Raw genomic sequence first — 12,999 nt, 5'->3', positions numbered from 1 at the left:
GCGTTAATCTGCCACAAATAATTAAAATCTAAATATAGGTTGCATGCGATCAACAAGAAGTTTTTCTTTTATTGGTTCTACTACCTCGTATTATCTGGGAAAAGATGATTTTGTAAGTTCGGCATAAGTCGCCATGGGCGCTAAGCTAACTAATATGATAATTTCTCCCTGAATATTTACAAATCAATGACGGAAGCAGAAAGTTGATTTTGGGTCGTTATTGAAAGGTCATCATTGATTGAGAATTCTTGCATATTCCTTGAGATTTTTTAAATCGTGTATCAAAGACGATCTCAGCCTCACAGGCTCTTAAAACTATTTTCCAAAATAGGCTTCTCACTGACAAATCATCATTAAAATTGCCTAGTCACACTCTTCATGCTAATCTCTCGTGAATTTATTACATAATTTCTAATACTTTGCCACAATTTTTATTCTCTCAGCATTAATCTATTACAAATAATTAAAATTCCAAACATAAGTCACATGCGATCAACAATTAAGTTTTCTTTTATTTGTTCTACTAACTCATATTATTTGGGAAAAAATGATTTTGTAAGTTAGGCATAAGTTGCCATGTGGGTTAAGCTAACTAATATGATAGTAATCCCTTGTACTTTTACTAATCAACGATGGAAGTTGAAAGCTAATTGGGGTCGTTTATTGAAAGGTCATCATTGATTGTGATTTCTTGGATAATCCCTGGTTTGAGTCGAGTATTGAAGACAATCTTAGCCTCGCAGGCTCCTTAAACTATTTCACAAATCAAGCTTTTCACCAACAAATCATCCTTCAAATTGCCAAATCACCCTCTTCATACTAGTTATATTTACTTCTCTCTTGAATTAATAATATAATTTTCTAACATTTTGCCACAATATTCATCGCCTTAGCATTAATCTGTCACAAATAATTTAAATCTGAATATAATCCCTTGGATTTTTACTAATCAATAACAGAAGACGAAGGCTGATTGGGTTTGATTGATAGGATTAGCTTGAGTTGAGGCTGGATCGCACAAAACTCGTTGCAATTCCCCTAGTCGACGCAAATCCATCGGGAAAACCTACGGAGCATCTACGAACATGAAGGTTTGCACTTGCACTGTTGTCTCCATGTGTGAATCATTTCCACTAGTTGCTAATTTGCATGCGGAATGAACTTGGGCAGATGTAACTTCGCAAGAAGGCAAGTCGTGACGATATTTCTATGGCCAACATCACGAATGACGATCCTGGCTCCATACTATCCGGGAGGACTTTGGTTATGGACAATAAATCAATAATGACGGTCTCAAAACCCCGACATTTCTTGAGAGCAAATGTTGGTTTGTCGGTCGTTGAATCTTCCACCTACACCCAAGAATACAATAACCAGAGAAGGGAAGATTTTTGCAGAAGAGGGTCGGTGGTCGCCATGGTGGCTTTAAGGAGTCTCATTTGGCATTCACTAAAATATTCTTGTTATCTTCTGTTTTATTAGCCATTTCTTCGTGTCACTTGAACCAGGGGAATGAAATTTTTGTACGTTTCTTCGTGCTCTATTCGCTGTCGTCTGGTGCAGCTCGTTCGTTTTTTTGTGCATATAATATTCTGCATATTTCGATGTTCATTGGTGTTGCTGCAAAGGAAGATGCCTATTAAGATGATTGGTTTTCAAAGAAGGATGCAATATATGTGTGGATCTTCCACATACCTAATGAATTATCAAATACATTCGAAACGAAAAATCATGCCACTGTAAGTGAGCAAAAAGTCCTATTTGCACAAAAACTGGATGGATGGTATCGTGCTGCTTCGACTTACAAGCTCGTGTTGAATTCCAGTTTTTGACAGACATCTGCAGACAAAGGAAGGAGCTACTATAGCTGATAATTGCTAATCTCTCAATCCATAAATCACGCTCAATCATACTAATGAAGAATCCGGTCTCTAGAGACGATAAATAACTGTTTGTTTAACCCGATCATTCTGAGTGCAAGCCATAGATGGTAAGTAGTGGCATGCCATGATCGCTTCACCAGCAGAGTCGGAAGAGCAACTCCTTTCAAGCACCACGAAGCCCAAAGAAGCTCCATATTCCAATCACCGATATAGGCCGTCCCACTCCAAACTGAACACGGGAGAGCCGAAGACCACACGGTCTCGAGATTCATCCGGCATGTCATGCAACACACAAATGTAAGTCTTGTAAAAGTTCCATTTTACAATATCATCTCTCTCGTTGGAGATGGATTAGGAGAAAGTCAAGAGATGTGTCGGGATATATTAAACGAAAAGATAGACATCCTTACCGTTTTTGCATTAATCTGCAGCAAATGATTGATGAAAGTTACACGTTCAAATGAAAGCTCGGTAGTCATCCAAAGGTATACACTGCTTTCTTCGTCCTCTAGCTAATAAGATGATGAAAGTTCAGAAACGGCGAAAGAGAAGATGAGGAAAGGAGATGGGTCAGAGCATACTTGAGGAGCTCCCTTCACTCCAATACAAAAGGGATCAAGGTAACCTCATCTCCAAGTCCATGCAAACCCTTAGACATCCGACACAGGTCTGTTCCCATGTCTAAAGGTATCCATGAACTAGCAGCTGGGTTTTACCCTTCATCTCCCTTCAGACATGGAGTGTTGAGAGCCCCTCTAAGACACCTACGTCCTTTTCCCTCCACCCAAAAACAGATTGGAAGTCGATCGAATTGGTCGATGATGTCTAATGTTACCAAGTTGGTCCTTATATAGGACTTCGAGCTGGCCCTCGATTCGATCTCGACTATTCATTTTGTTATAAATAAAGACTTTCTCAACGTTCCGGCTGTGATTATGTGAGCAAGTAACTTTAGGAAACTTATTCAGCAGGCAATATAAATAAAATACCAAAAGTAAAATTAACTTTTGCATGCATGATCATTTTTTAAAGGGTTATGCAAATAAGTGCTCCTTAAATAATTAAATAAGCAAGATATTCACAAGTTTTCTTGTTTTACTACTTTTCGTTGGTGCTTTTAACATCGAAATGTTTTCCTAGGTACTCATTAGCAAGTATCTTCTTCCAAATTACTAAATATTTTTTTTTTTCTACTACGAAGATATAAAGAAAAGAAAGAGATAATTAAACAAACGGTCCATGAACTTTGACTCAATCTTGTCCCTAAAATTTTAATTTGTATAATATAATCCTTCAAATTTTGGTAAATATTCAATTTAGTCCCTAATCTATATGAAATATATAATGTTATCATTCCATTAAATCAAGTTAATGGATTTTTTTAATTTAGTTTCCAATCCGCTAAGTTTGAACTGCGAACAAAAATAACATTTCACATGGATTATCCACATAATATATTCAACTCAAATTAGGATATAATAATCTATGCCATAAAATAACATAGATAATCATTTGTCCAATTTGAACAAATTAAAAAAATTAATTGATTATTATATTCTAATTTGAATTGAATATTTTACATGAATAATCTGCTTGTAACCTTTTTTTATCCACCGCTTAATGGCACCGGATTGGATGCCAAATCAGTAAACTCTATTAGTTTGAATTAATGAAAGAACAACATTGAACATTTTCATATAATTTAAGGACTAAATTGAACACGTATCAAAAATTCAGTAAACACATTAAATAAATTATAAGTTCAAGGATGACATTACACATTGAGCAAATGTTTAGGGATTATATGGAACAAATTAACAATTTGGGAACCACATGACACGTTGGACCAAACTTCACAGATTATTTATGTCATTTTCTCAATAAGAAATGAATACATTGCAACTACCGGAGAATCGCTATGAAGATTCCCTTATGATTTACGCTTGTTCGGGAACAATAAAATACAAGAGAGGCCCCTATGAAAAGGTGAATTAGTGGCGATAAGTATCTTTTTCTTCGCTTTCCATCATTGGTTCAAGCAAGATATAATAACATGTTTGAGCTGCTCAAGTGGGCATTTCGTTGGAGCAATCTGGGCCTTTGCAATTTGGGGGACCCCATTTAGTGTTCCCTGATAAGGATGCTTTTAGAGCTGAACCATCTGATTGGCATTGATTGGAGCCGACCCATGATCAAAGTGGGGAAATTTGATGTCATCTGATTATAATTCATTGGAGAGGGGAAAGAAAGGTTTCGTTTCAAAACTTGATGCTTTGGGATGGGGAGTCAAAAGTTTGGAATTTGAAAGTATCTTCATCTGGCAAAATCAGAATAAGGGTCTACCTCTTTTGTTTCATGGAAAATATATTCGGCCTAGTATTCAGGTTGTCTGCCATCAAAATTTATTAATCGTGTATTATGGATTATCTCTCATACGTAGGAGATTCAACGTTTGTGCCTTAAAGAAGCTTGAGTCTTGAGTTCGACTTGAGTTTAGCACGATCAGCTGAAGACAGGAAATGGAAAAGTAATTCTTTACGAATCTCCCAGTCTCGACCGTTCATCTCAGCGTAGATAGCATGATGCTGGAGATTCATATGCAATGAGCACCCTATGTCGGAGAGGTGTTTGATGAATGTGCATCTGTGTGGATGATCATGACTGGACTGCTTTTACTGCATGATTGGCTTTTTTATGGAAAAGAGAGTACGCAAGTGGTAAGTCCTACCCAATTCTTTATCGGTGCCTCGTTCAAATTCGCATGAAGAAGGCACTCAATTGCTCCAAGAATGCCCAAAGTAGTTGTTGTCGCATCATCTCAAAGAATCACGCCACAATAAACAGAAATTGTCCAACTAGACAAGAGATAAGATAGTGAGCTATAGACAATATAAGAGTTGATTAACTCTCATTAGACCAATAAAGGAAAAATTATCCAAAAAGTTTTAAATTTATTACATTTTTATCAATTCAGTTCTAAACATTTTAAATTGTACTAATTGAGTCCTAAAAATATTTATGTTTTGCCAATTAAATGTATTAGGCCAATTTTTGCTGAAAATCATTGATGTGAACATTGACCTTCCTATGTGACATAGGTAGTATTAACGTGAATAATTTTTAATGATATTTTAATATTTTTTTCAAATTATTTTTTTCTTTTCTTTTATTTTCCTTCTCTCTTTTTTTTTTTTTTTCTCTTTCCCTTCTTCCCTCTGCTGGCCATTATAGAGCCTTGTTATTGGCCGGTGATTGCCAACCTCAAGCGAGGGTTGTCCTCGTCGACCTTGAGCGAGGGATGCCCAAGCTTGGGTTGGTGACGCCATTGAATCTAGCAAAGGTAACCCTCATCTGGGTAGTGGTTGATGACCTCCGCCAACCATTGATGAAACCAAGCAATGGCCAATGGAGGGAAAAAGGAAAGGAAAAGAAAAAAAAAAGTAAAGAAGGAAAATAGAAGAAAATCAAAAAGTCAAAAAATATTAAAATATTATTAAAAATTATTCACATCACTTGTCGTGCTTTATATGATGACTGTCATCCATATAAGTTATTTATAATTACAATTAACTGGATTGACTCAATTAATAAAATGTAGGGATAAGTATATGGAAAGTCTTAAAACTTGTCACAAAAGTGTAATGTAGTCCTAAATCTTTCAAAAAGTATAATTAAATTCTATAACTTATTACAAGAGTGTAACATAATCCTTAAATTTTGATCAAATCAAGTCCTTCCATTGATAATACTTTTTTAAAATTTTTAGGATTCAATTGCACTTTTATAACAAGTTTTAAGACTTAATTGTATTTTTTACTTGATTACACTTTCATAACAATTTTTAAGACTTAGTTGCACATTTTTAAAGTTTTATAACTCAATTACACTTTCACGACAAATTTTAGGATTTCTAGTGCATTTGTTTTTTACTACTCAATTGGTATAATCAAAAGACTTCAAATTTAATTAGCAAAAGTTTAATAGATTTATTACCTTTTAAATAATTTTTTCTAACGTTCAGCAAAAATTTCCCATGATGCAATACTGCATCATGCAGTTATTTTGTTTTACATTCTTCGTAATTTGGTTAGGTAAGACCAATGATTTCATGTTTCATAATATTTTATGTTTATTTATAACAAGACGTTTAGCTGTTGTTGGCGGTAACATAAAACCATAAAAAGTTTAAAGTACCATGCCTACCCCATAAAGATAAGTAGTATTAAAATACTCAAAATATCAAATGATGCATTCATTTAACAGTTTAAATTGTCAATCGTCTCTCAAAATTTTATACGTTACGATATCAAAGCAAGAGGTCCTAAACTTCAATGTTTCTAGACCATTTATTTGCCTCTCATATTATACATAGTCTCACACTTAGTCATAGGTCATAGTCAGCATACAAGTGAGGAAGAGTGGTAATATATTTAAGCATCGGATCACTCATTCATTTAACAGATTAAGCTTTTAGAATAATTATAAATGATTCCGGAATATTTTATAGTTAGAGATTATAAAACCTTGCGGAACTTTGCAGTCATACCACCGTAAAGCAAATGATTATTTTAACTCTCTGAACTCATATAATTGGTATCACAAGAACAAAATCCACATCACAGGTGAGCTGAGCATGTTCTCATCCTGCCTAATAATTCACCCTAGAAAGTTGCTCTAGCATAATCTTTAATAGACGTGTCTGGCATCAATAGCAGAAACTGATGATTCTCTTCTTTCCTGTAAATTAATCAAAGGGAAGCATCTGATTGTCTATCTTTTCATGTTCACTGCCCTGCAATCGCAGAATCAAGCATAAAGACCCTCCAATCGAAGCGCTCCTGTAGCCGATCTTGCCAGTGCAAGATGTTCATCGCTCCGTTTTGCTATTGATACAAATTCAGTCCCGCTATTGCTCTACAAGCTTTAACATTCTAAGCCGCTGTTAACTGTCTAGACGAAAACTCCATGGAGAAAGTAGATTCAACATTGATGATCATTTTAATACCATACTCTCTAGGCTATGAAGCCTGTCACTTGTAAGTACAATTTACAAGTACCATCAACCTAAGCAGCATCTCTGTGAGCCTTCGAACGGGAATGCTGACCCTCTATCCGTGCTTCGAGCAGTTTCGCCATCAATGTGTTTTCCTTCAACCCTTTCGGCCATCTTAAAGATGACGTGATTTTGCCAGGCTCCCTTAAAGGCACTTTTGATGGCCACTTCTGCACTGGACTTATCTGACCTGTGTATCCAGGCAAACCACGATGTCCATCCCGTGAGTTGCTCGCAGGACGAGTCCTAGCGCTTTTCAGACGCAATGAGTGACTTCTAATCATATGATCAAAAGAACCATTTGCATCCGATCCACGATGTTCTCCCTGCTGGCAGTCTCCAGCATTCGTGCCCATCTCAAATGTCTCCATATTATTTGGTCCTGATCGGTTTTCCTCTCCCATCTTTACGTTTTCCCCAGTTCCACCGTTGATGCATGCTTCTGGCGGAGTGGACGGATTGCAGGACTTCGCGATTTCACAACGCCTCATGTCTTTGTCTGAGGACCTCGATCTTACTAGATCATCAAGATGGCCATGTGACGCGTTAGCACCATTTCGTTTACAGCTGTCTTTATTTTCTTGAGCATCCACTTTATTACTTTGTTCGAAACATTGCAGATCGCTATCAAAAGAACGGTCATCATCATGCGCCACTGGAGGTGCACTTCCACCGTCTTTTAGAGCAAATGATTCCAAAGAAGGCCGGCGAAAGCACCTTTCTTTCGTGTCATTCCAGGAGATCTCACCATTTTTACTTGATTCAGCCGATCGCTTAGTTTGAAGAAAACTTTCTATATCAGAACTTAATTTGTCCACAACAGTGTCCTTTCCAGCGACATCATCATGAGATTCTGCCAGCTTCATTTGTAAACGCTCGTCAAGCCACGCTTCTGAGATGTGGAGAATCAGGCGATCGAGGCTTTCCCTAACAACGCTTTCTTTTATGGGCCCGTGCTTTAGAGACCTCACCACCTGTTCATAGTCTCTTATTCCTTTAGCAAACTCGTCACAAAGATTTTCCAGCAAAACCCGTGCTTTCTTCTCTCTTTCAAGCTCTCTCAGAGCAGTCGAGTAAGGAGACTTAAGTTCAGAAAGCTCTTTGGCCAGCTTCCTGTGCAGGCTTTCTGAACGCTTTCTCAGCTTTCTCTCTTTCTCCGTCTCTTCCCTCAGCAATTCAGCTTCAGCAATTCTCTCTTGTTCCATTTGCTTCCTATCGTATTTGTCCTCCGCAAGTTCCTTCATCAAATCATCCATTATTCGACTATCCTTTTGCTTCTCCCAAACCAACTCCTTAATTCTGGAGTGAGATTGATGCAGTTCTGATTTCAGAGCTTTCAACATTGATTTGTCGGACACATGCTGCTCTTCAAGACTCCAGATCCGATTGAGCACCTTCAGTAATTCTGTCGATGTCTGAAGGCTATAACCCGACCCACCTACTCTTCCCTTTCCATCAAACGAACCTCTGGGAGGAGGCTTATACGGTGCCACCTGTTAAGCGAAAAACAACAGCATTCCATGAAACTCAATTAACAGCGAAGCAGCATCAGGAGAACAGTTCTCAAGAGAAAAAAATTTCAAATAGCAAAAGCAGCAAAAACTGGCAAGTTCTGTAGGTCCACATTGTTGGTAGACTAGTGACATCTGCTAGATCATTCATATTTTTCCAGGTTGCTGGTTCTCGTATTAACAGTAACATTTCCTTAAAAATGGTCAAAGTTCCTTTCATGGAACAAAGACAGGTGAAACATGCAGTTCTTCCAACTCGTGACATATGGCAGTAACAATAACCTCATTCTATTGACTGAAATTGCAAATCAGTAGCACGAACAGAAGAATATTGAGAGACAATGACCTCCATCGACCCACTACAAGTTTCTGGAGTGGCAGACTCGAAAGCATGATCAGTCCCACCATAGTTATGTCGTTGTATGGGCGATGCTGCAATTTGCTCTGTGAGACAGCCTGCAGTCGCTGGCTGCAATGAAAGATGAGGAAAGACAGGTCAACAGAAAAGGCATGGGATAAGAAATCAAACAGACTATATACTTCCAGAACCAATCAGTCACGTCTCTTGCTGTAAGATGACACATGAGGTCCTAGGTATATCAGTGGGTTTCTACAACTGAGCACAAGGCCTTGGTACTTACACTTTCTTTACCAATGCTTAAGAGTGTATGATGAAACCAACCAAAGCAAACCAATCTCCACAGGTCAGACTAATAACCTTAAGTCGGTAACTCATTATACTGAAGCATTTGAACAATGGCAACAAGGTCACAGGTAGATGAATCAGGCTTGTAAACTTTAGTGCAATCAACACAAGATCTTAATACCAGTCTCAACGAGCAGATTCTCTGAAAAAACAGGGTGGTGAGACAGACGACATGTTCTTTACAAACAAGAAGCTCCAGGACAGAAACCATAGGCTAACATAAGTTTGTCTTGCCTTACGAGCAAAGGCCAATTCTCATTAGGACATTAGCATATAAGGGGGCCTGGTGGTAGCAACTAGAAATTTTATCAAGATTTATCTTGTGAAAGATTTTCAATTACATCTTTCTTAAGGAAATTTAAGGCATAATTTTTCATCCCGCCTCGTCAACAGATTGCACCCTCATGGACCTAAATCACGTGTCGTTGCATGAAGAAACAACTAATACTGACCAAATAGCTAGCACTCAGCAGGTACACGGAGTGATAAACGAAGAGCAATTCCAAGACCATCAAATGCCGATATAGGAGAGCATGTTAGGTACATCTATCGTTTCCCAGATGCTTTGGGTTTTAAGCCTTTAACCACTTTACAAGCTGCCCGTTTTAGTATGGACATCTGGACGTATTAACTGGTCGTGTGCTATAAGAGGGAATCTCTGAGACAGCCTAGTAGTATAGCCACTTACAAAGGAAAATACGAAAAAAGATAACGTATAATGGAGAAAATCACAGATTCGGCCGAATATTTCAGCTTAGCCACTGAACTAGGGATCCGAAACAAGAAACTCATAAGCTTGAAGGTCCAAAACAATATACAACATCTGAGCACCCAAAAAACATGGCACAAAAACCGAAATACTCAGGGCAAGCAAAACCCACAATAAAGCTGTCGACAGAGGCCTCCGAAACGTGACGAATCGCATGGCAAGAGCTGAGAAATTCAAGCACTGATGACAAGAAAGAAGCCAGAAAACAAGAGTACCTCTTCAGGTTTTACAGTGCTAGGAAGGACGAAGTCCTCAAAGCCCAGGTCATGGTGGTGCTTATGTTGCCGATGCCTGCTTTTGCTTTTGCTCATCATTCTAGCAAAATGGACGGTCTGGTGGGGCTCAATTTCCCAGAGACAAGCGCAAAGCTTCCTAGCAGAGAGTGCTGATGGGTGTGGAAGGGGTGTGAGGAATTCTTGGATGGAGTGAGTCTGAGGTTGAGAGGGAGAGAGCTCAAGCCTCCATGTGGGCGGTGGCGTGCTAGGGCCTCCTCTTTTCCCCAAGGCGACACCTTGTTTCCACTTTTTCAACACCAGTCCCTGCTCTTTTCCCTCTCTCTCCACGCTTTTCCCTCTGCTTTCCATCTCAAAGATGCTTTCTTTTCCTCCCTCCCTCCCTCCCTCCCTCCCTCTCCCTCCTCCTCTCTCAAATTTGTAATTTGAAGGGATTATTTCTTGAACCCATCTCTACTGGTCTTGGAAGCTCTCAGCTCACACGTTGAAACGCCGACTACTTCTCAATAATCAAGAGGATCGGCTCTCTCTCTCTCTCTCTGCTGCGTGGAGTCAACGACAGAGACAGAGCGGTGTTTTTTTCATCCTACTCATGTGGTCTTGCCGGTCTTGCCTTGCTGCTGCAGTTACCACATTAGCCAAAAAGGAAGTTCTCTTCTTTCCAGAGACAAAATTCAGATTTGGACGACTGTATCTAGTCCACGTGTATCCATACTATTAACATTTGTTTAGCCACTAGAAGAATCGGGTGACCCCAACTGTACCCCTGAACCGAGTTCCATGTGCTTTAGCATTTCTTCAGAAGATCTCTCCGCACAAGTCACAGCAATCGAGCAAAATCCAACCTCCCCGTCTGATGTCCACTTTTCCGCCCCTGCAAAAGTAAGGGTAAGGACAACCTTTGATATTATCATATAGTTAAAAACTAAATCAAAGTACTAGCGAAAACATTTCGGTGGTGTAAGTTATCAAATCAGCAGTCAAATGAGGACAGACTTTCTTGATCCCTCTCATGCTGTGCTAGGCCTCCTACATGGTAGGCTGACAGCTAACTCTAGTAACATTCAAAGTTACAGTTCCTTGTGCAATGATTACTCCAATATCCTTTTTCACTCGGCAGAGACTCAAAAGCAGCATCTAGCTTTAACTGGACTGGCGTTATTAGTGGCCAAGTTTCAATAATTATATCTCAGCAAAGCTCATAATCCTTTGAGAAAATTACCAGAGTCCTGAATCTTTTCATACACATAGAAACTTTAGCAATACACCCATGTGACAACGGTTGGTATATGCCGTCACCGTGGCCGGACTGTATCCGATAGAAAAAAGGCCATTCGTATGAGAGACACAGAAAGAAACTGGACTGAGCCGATGGGAATGTTGTCTCATTGTCACCTGGTGGCCAGTTACCAAATCATGGAACCCACTAAAGTAATGTCGAGGCTCGTGAGGAAGTAGCAGGAACGTGCTTTTTTCAGGACCACCGAAGGAATCAATCTCGGAGACACCGAGCTCATGGACGCTGTGGTCCTAGGATAACACTCGTGTTTGATTTTGGCCGTGTCCCCGCTCTCCATCTTGTCCAGTCCAATGATTAAACTAACTGCTATAAACAGAAAAATAAGAGGAAACACGAGCGCAGTTGGCAATAACAGCAACAATTTTTTTCTGAGAATAGCCCACGATTTTTTTCCAATTTGGAAGCAATTTGATTTTATATTCCCTGTATTCGTATCCCTTACTACCTTTGATCATTGAGAAAATTTCGAATGACATCTTGCATTGTCTCCTTGAGCATTAAACTAGAAAATAACATAAATGGATCTATCGGTTGCTTCTCAAGCAAAAGTTATCAAAACTAATTCGTATCCTATCCATCGATAGAAAAATTGTTTTATTCAAGCGTATTGCCTTCTAATAGAAGAACGTTCACGAAATTAATCTAGCCAGATTACTCTGAGAATTATAGATGCATCACGAATCGGATCCCACGTATGGGAATATATTTTTGGACAGCTTTTGGGTTCTAATACTATTTCTTAGTTGGATCGGGTTGAGCTCCAATTGCAAAATTTCCAGGGCCCGTTATTGGGGCATCCTTAATTAGGCCCATGGAAGAAAATAGGTCGTCCACACGACCATGAAATACGAGACAGAAAGGAATAATTCAACATTCTAGGTGAGTCAGTAGAAATTTCACACATCCATTGTGGTGGCAGTGGCCGAGCAAGATCAACTGACCTGTGGAATGTCTAGCGAAGAGCCAAGTTACTTTACCAACGAAATAAATCGAAAAGATTACATGGCTATTGATTTTGTTGCCAATGACAATTATATCGACGTGTCACGTGATATAAACGGCATCACAATTTGCGACATAAGAGAAGCGATGGTAACGTTATCTCCAACAAACGTTGGGTCGTGCCATCAACGACAGTGACGGAGCTATGGAGCGAAGCATGTTTTGTGAAGCATGTTTTGTTGAGCCATTCATGACCCAACAATCTTTTTTTATTTCCATTATTCAATTCTGCTTCAGCAATCCGATGTTTCCTAAAGCAAAAGCTGTGTCAGAAGCAAACAGCTTGAATATACTTCCCCTGTTCTTGATGTCACCTTGCCTGCATCCTAGTGGTCCTCAAAAGACGATCAAACAAAACACTCTTGAGAATTGTTAATCTTTATTCTTGCGTATCTAATTCTTGTTTATCTTGCTTTGAAGGTAGTTAAAACTTTGAGTTGTCCAAGTTTTTTTAATTCACTGTAAGTAAAAACTTTAGGTGCTAAGTTAAACGAATCTACTTAGTATCTCGATACTTGTTAACTCAGATTGAATTTAAATGT

At 38.8% G+C, this 12,999-nt stretch overlaps 1 protein-coding gene across 1 annotated transcript; it reads right to left on the bottom strand.

The window, feature by feature from the left end:
- Nucleotides 1-6,446: 6,446 nt before the first annotated feature.
- Nucleotides 6,447-10,550, bottom strand: LOC104442144 (uncharacterized protein At5g41620). Its single transcript, XM_010055471.3, has 3 exons — nucleotides 10,138-10,550; nucleotides 8,794-8,916; nucleotides 6,447-8,429 (listed from the first exon to the last, which is right to left on the bottom strand). The coding sequence occupies exons 1-3, from the start codon at nucleotides 10,504-10,506 to the stop codon at nucleotides 6,948-6,950; spliced, it is 1,974 nt and encodes a 657-aa protein (XP_010053773.1). The 5' UTR covers nucleotides 10,507-10,550; the 3' UTR covers nucleotides 6,447-6,947.
- Between the last annotated feature and the right edge of the window lie 2,449 nt (nucleotides 10,551-12,999).

This window comes from Eucalyptus grandis, chromosome 6 (genome assembly GCF_016545825.1).
Source record: "Eucalyptus grandis isolate ANBG69807.140 chromosome 6, ASM1654582v1, whole genome shotgun sequence".
In the NCBI taxonomy this organism is placed as follows: domain Eukaryota; kingdom Viridiplantae; phylum Streptophyta; class Magnoliopsida; order Myrtales; family Myrtaceae; genus Eucalyptus; species Eucalyptus grandis.
Note: the sequence above shows the minus strand (reverse complement) of the source record. Positions and strands in the feature narration are given on the sequence as shown.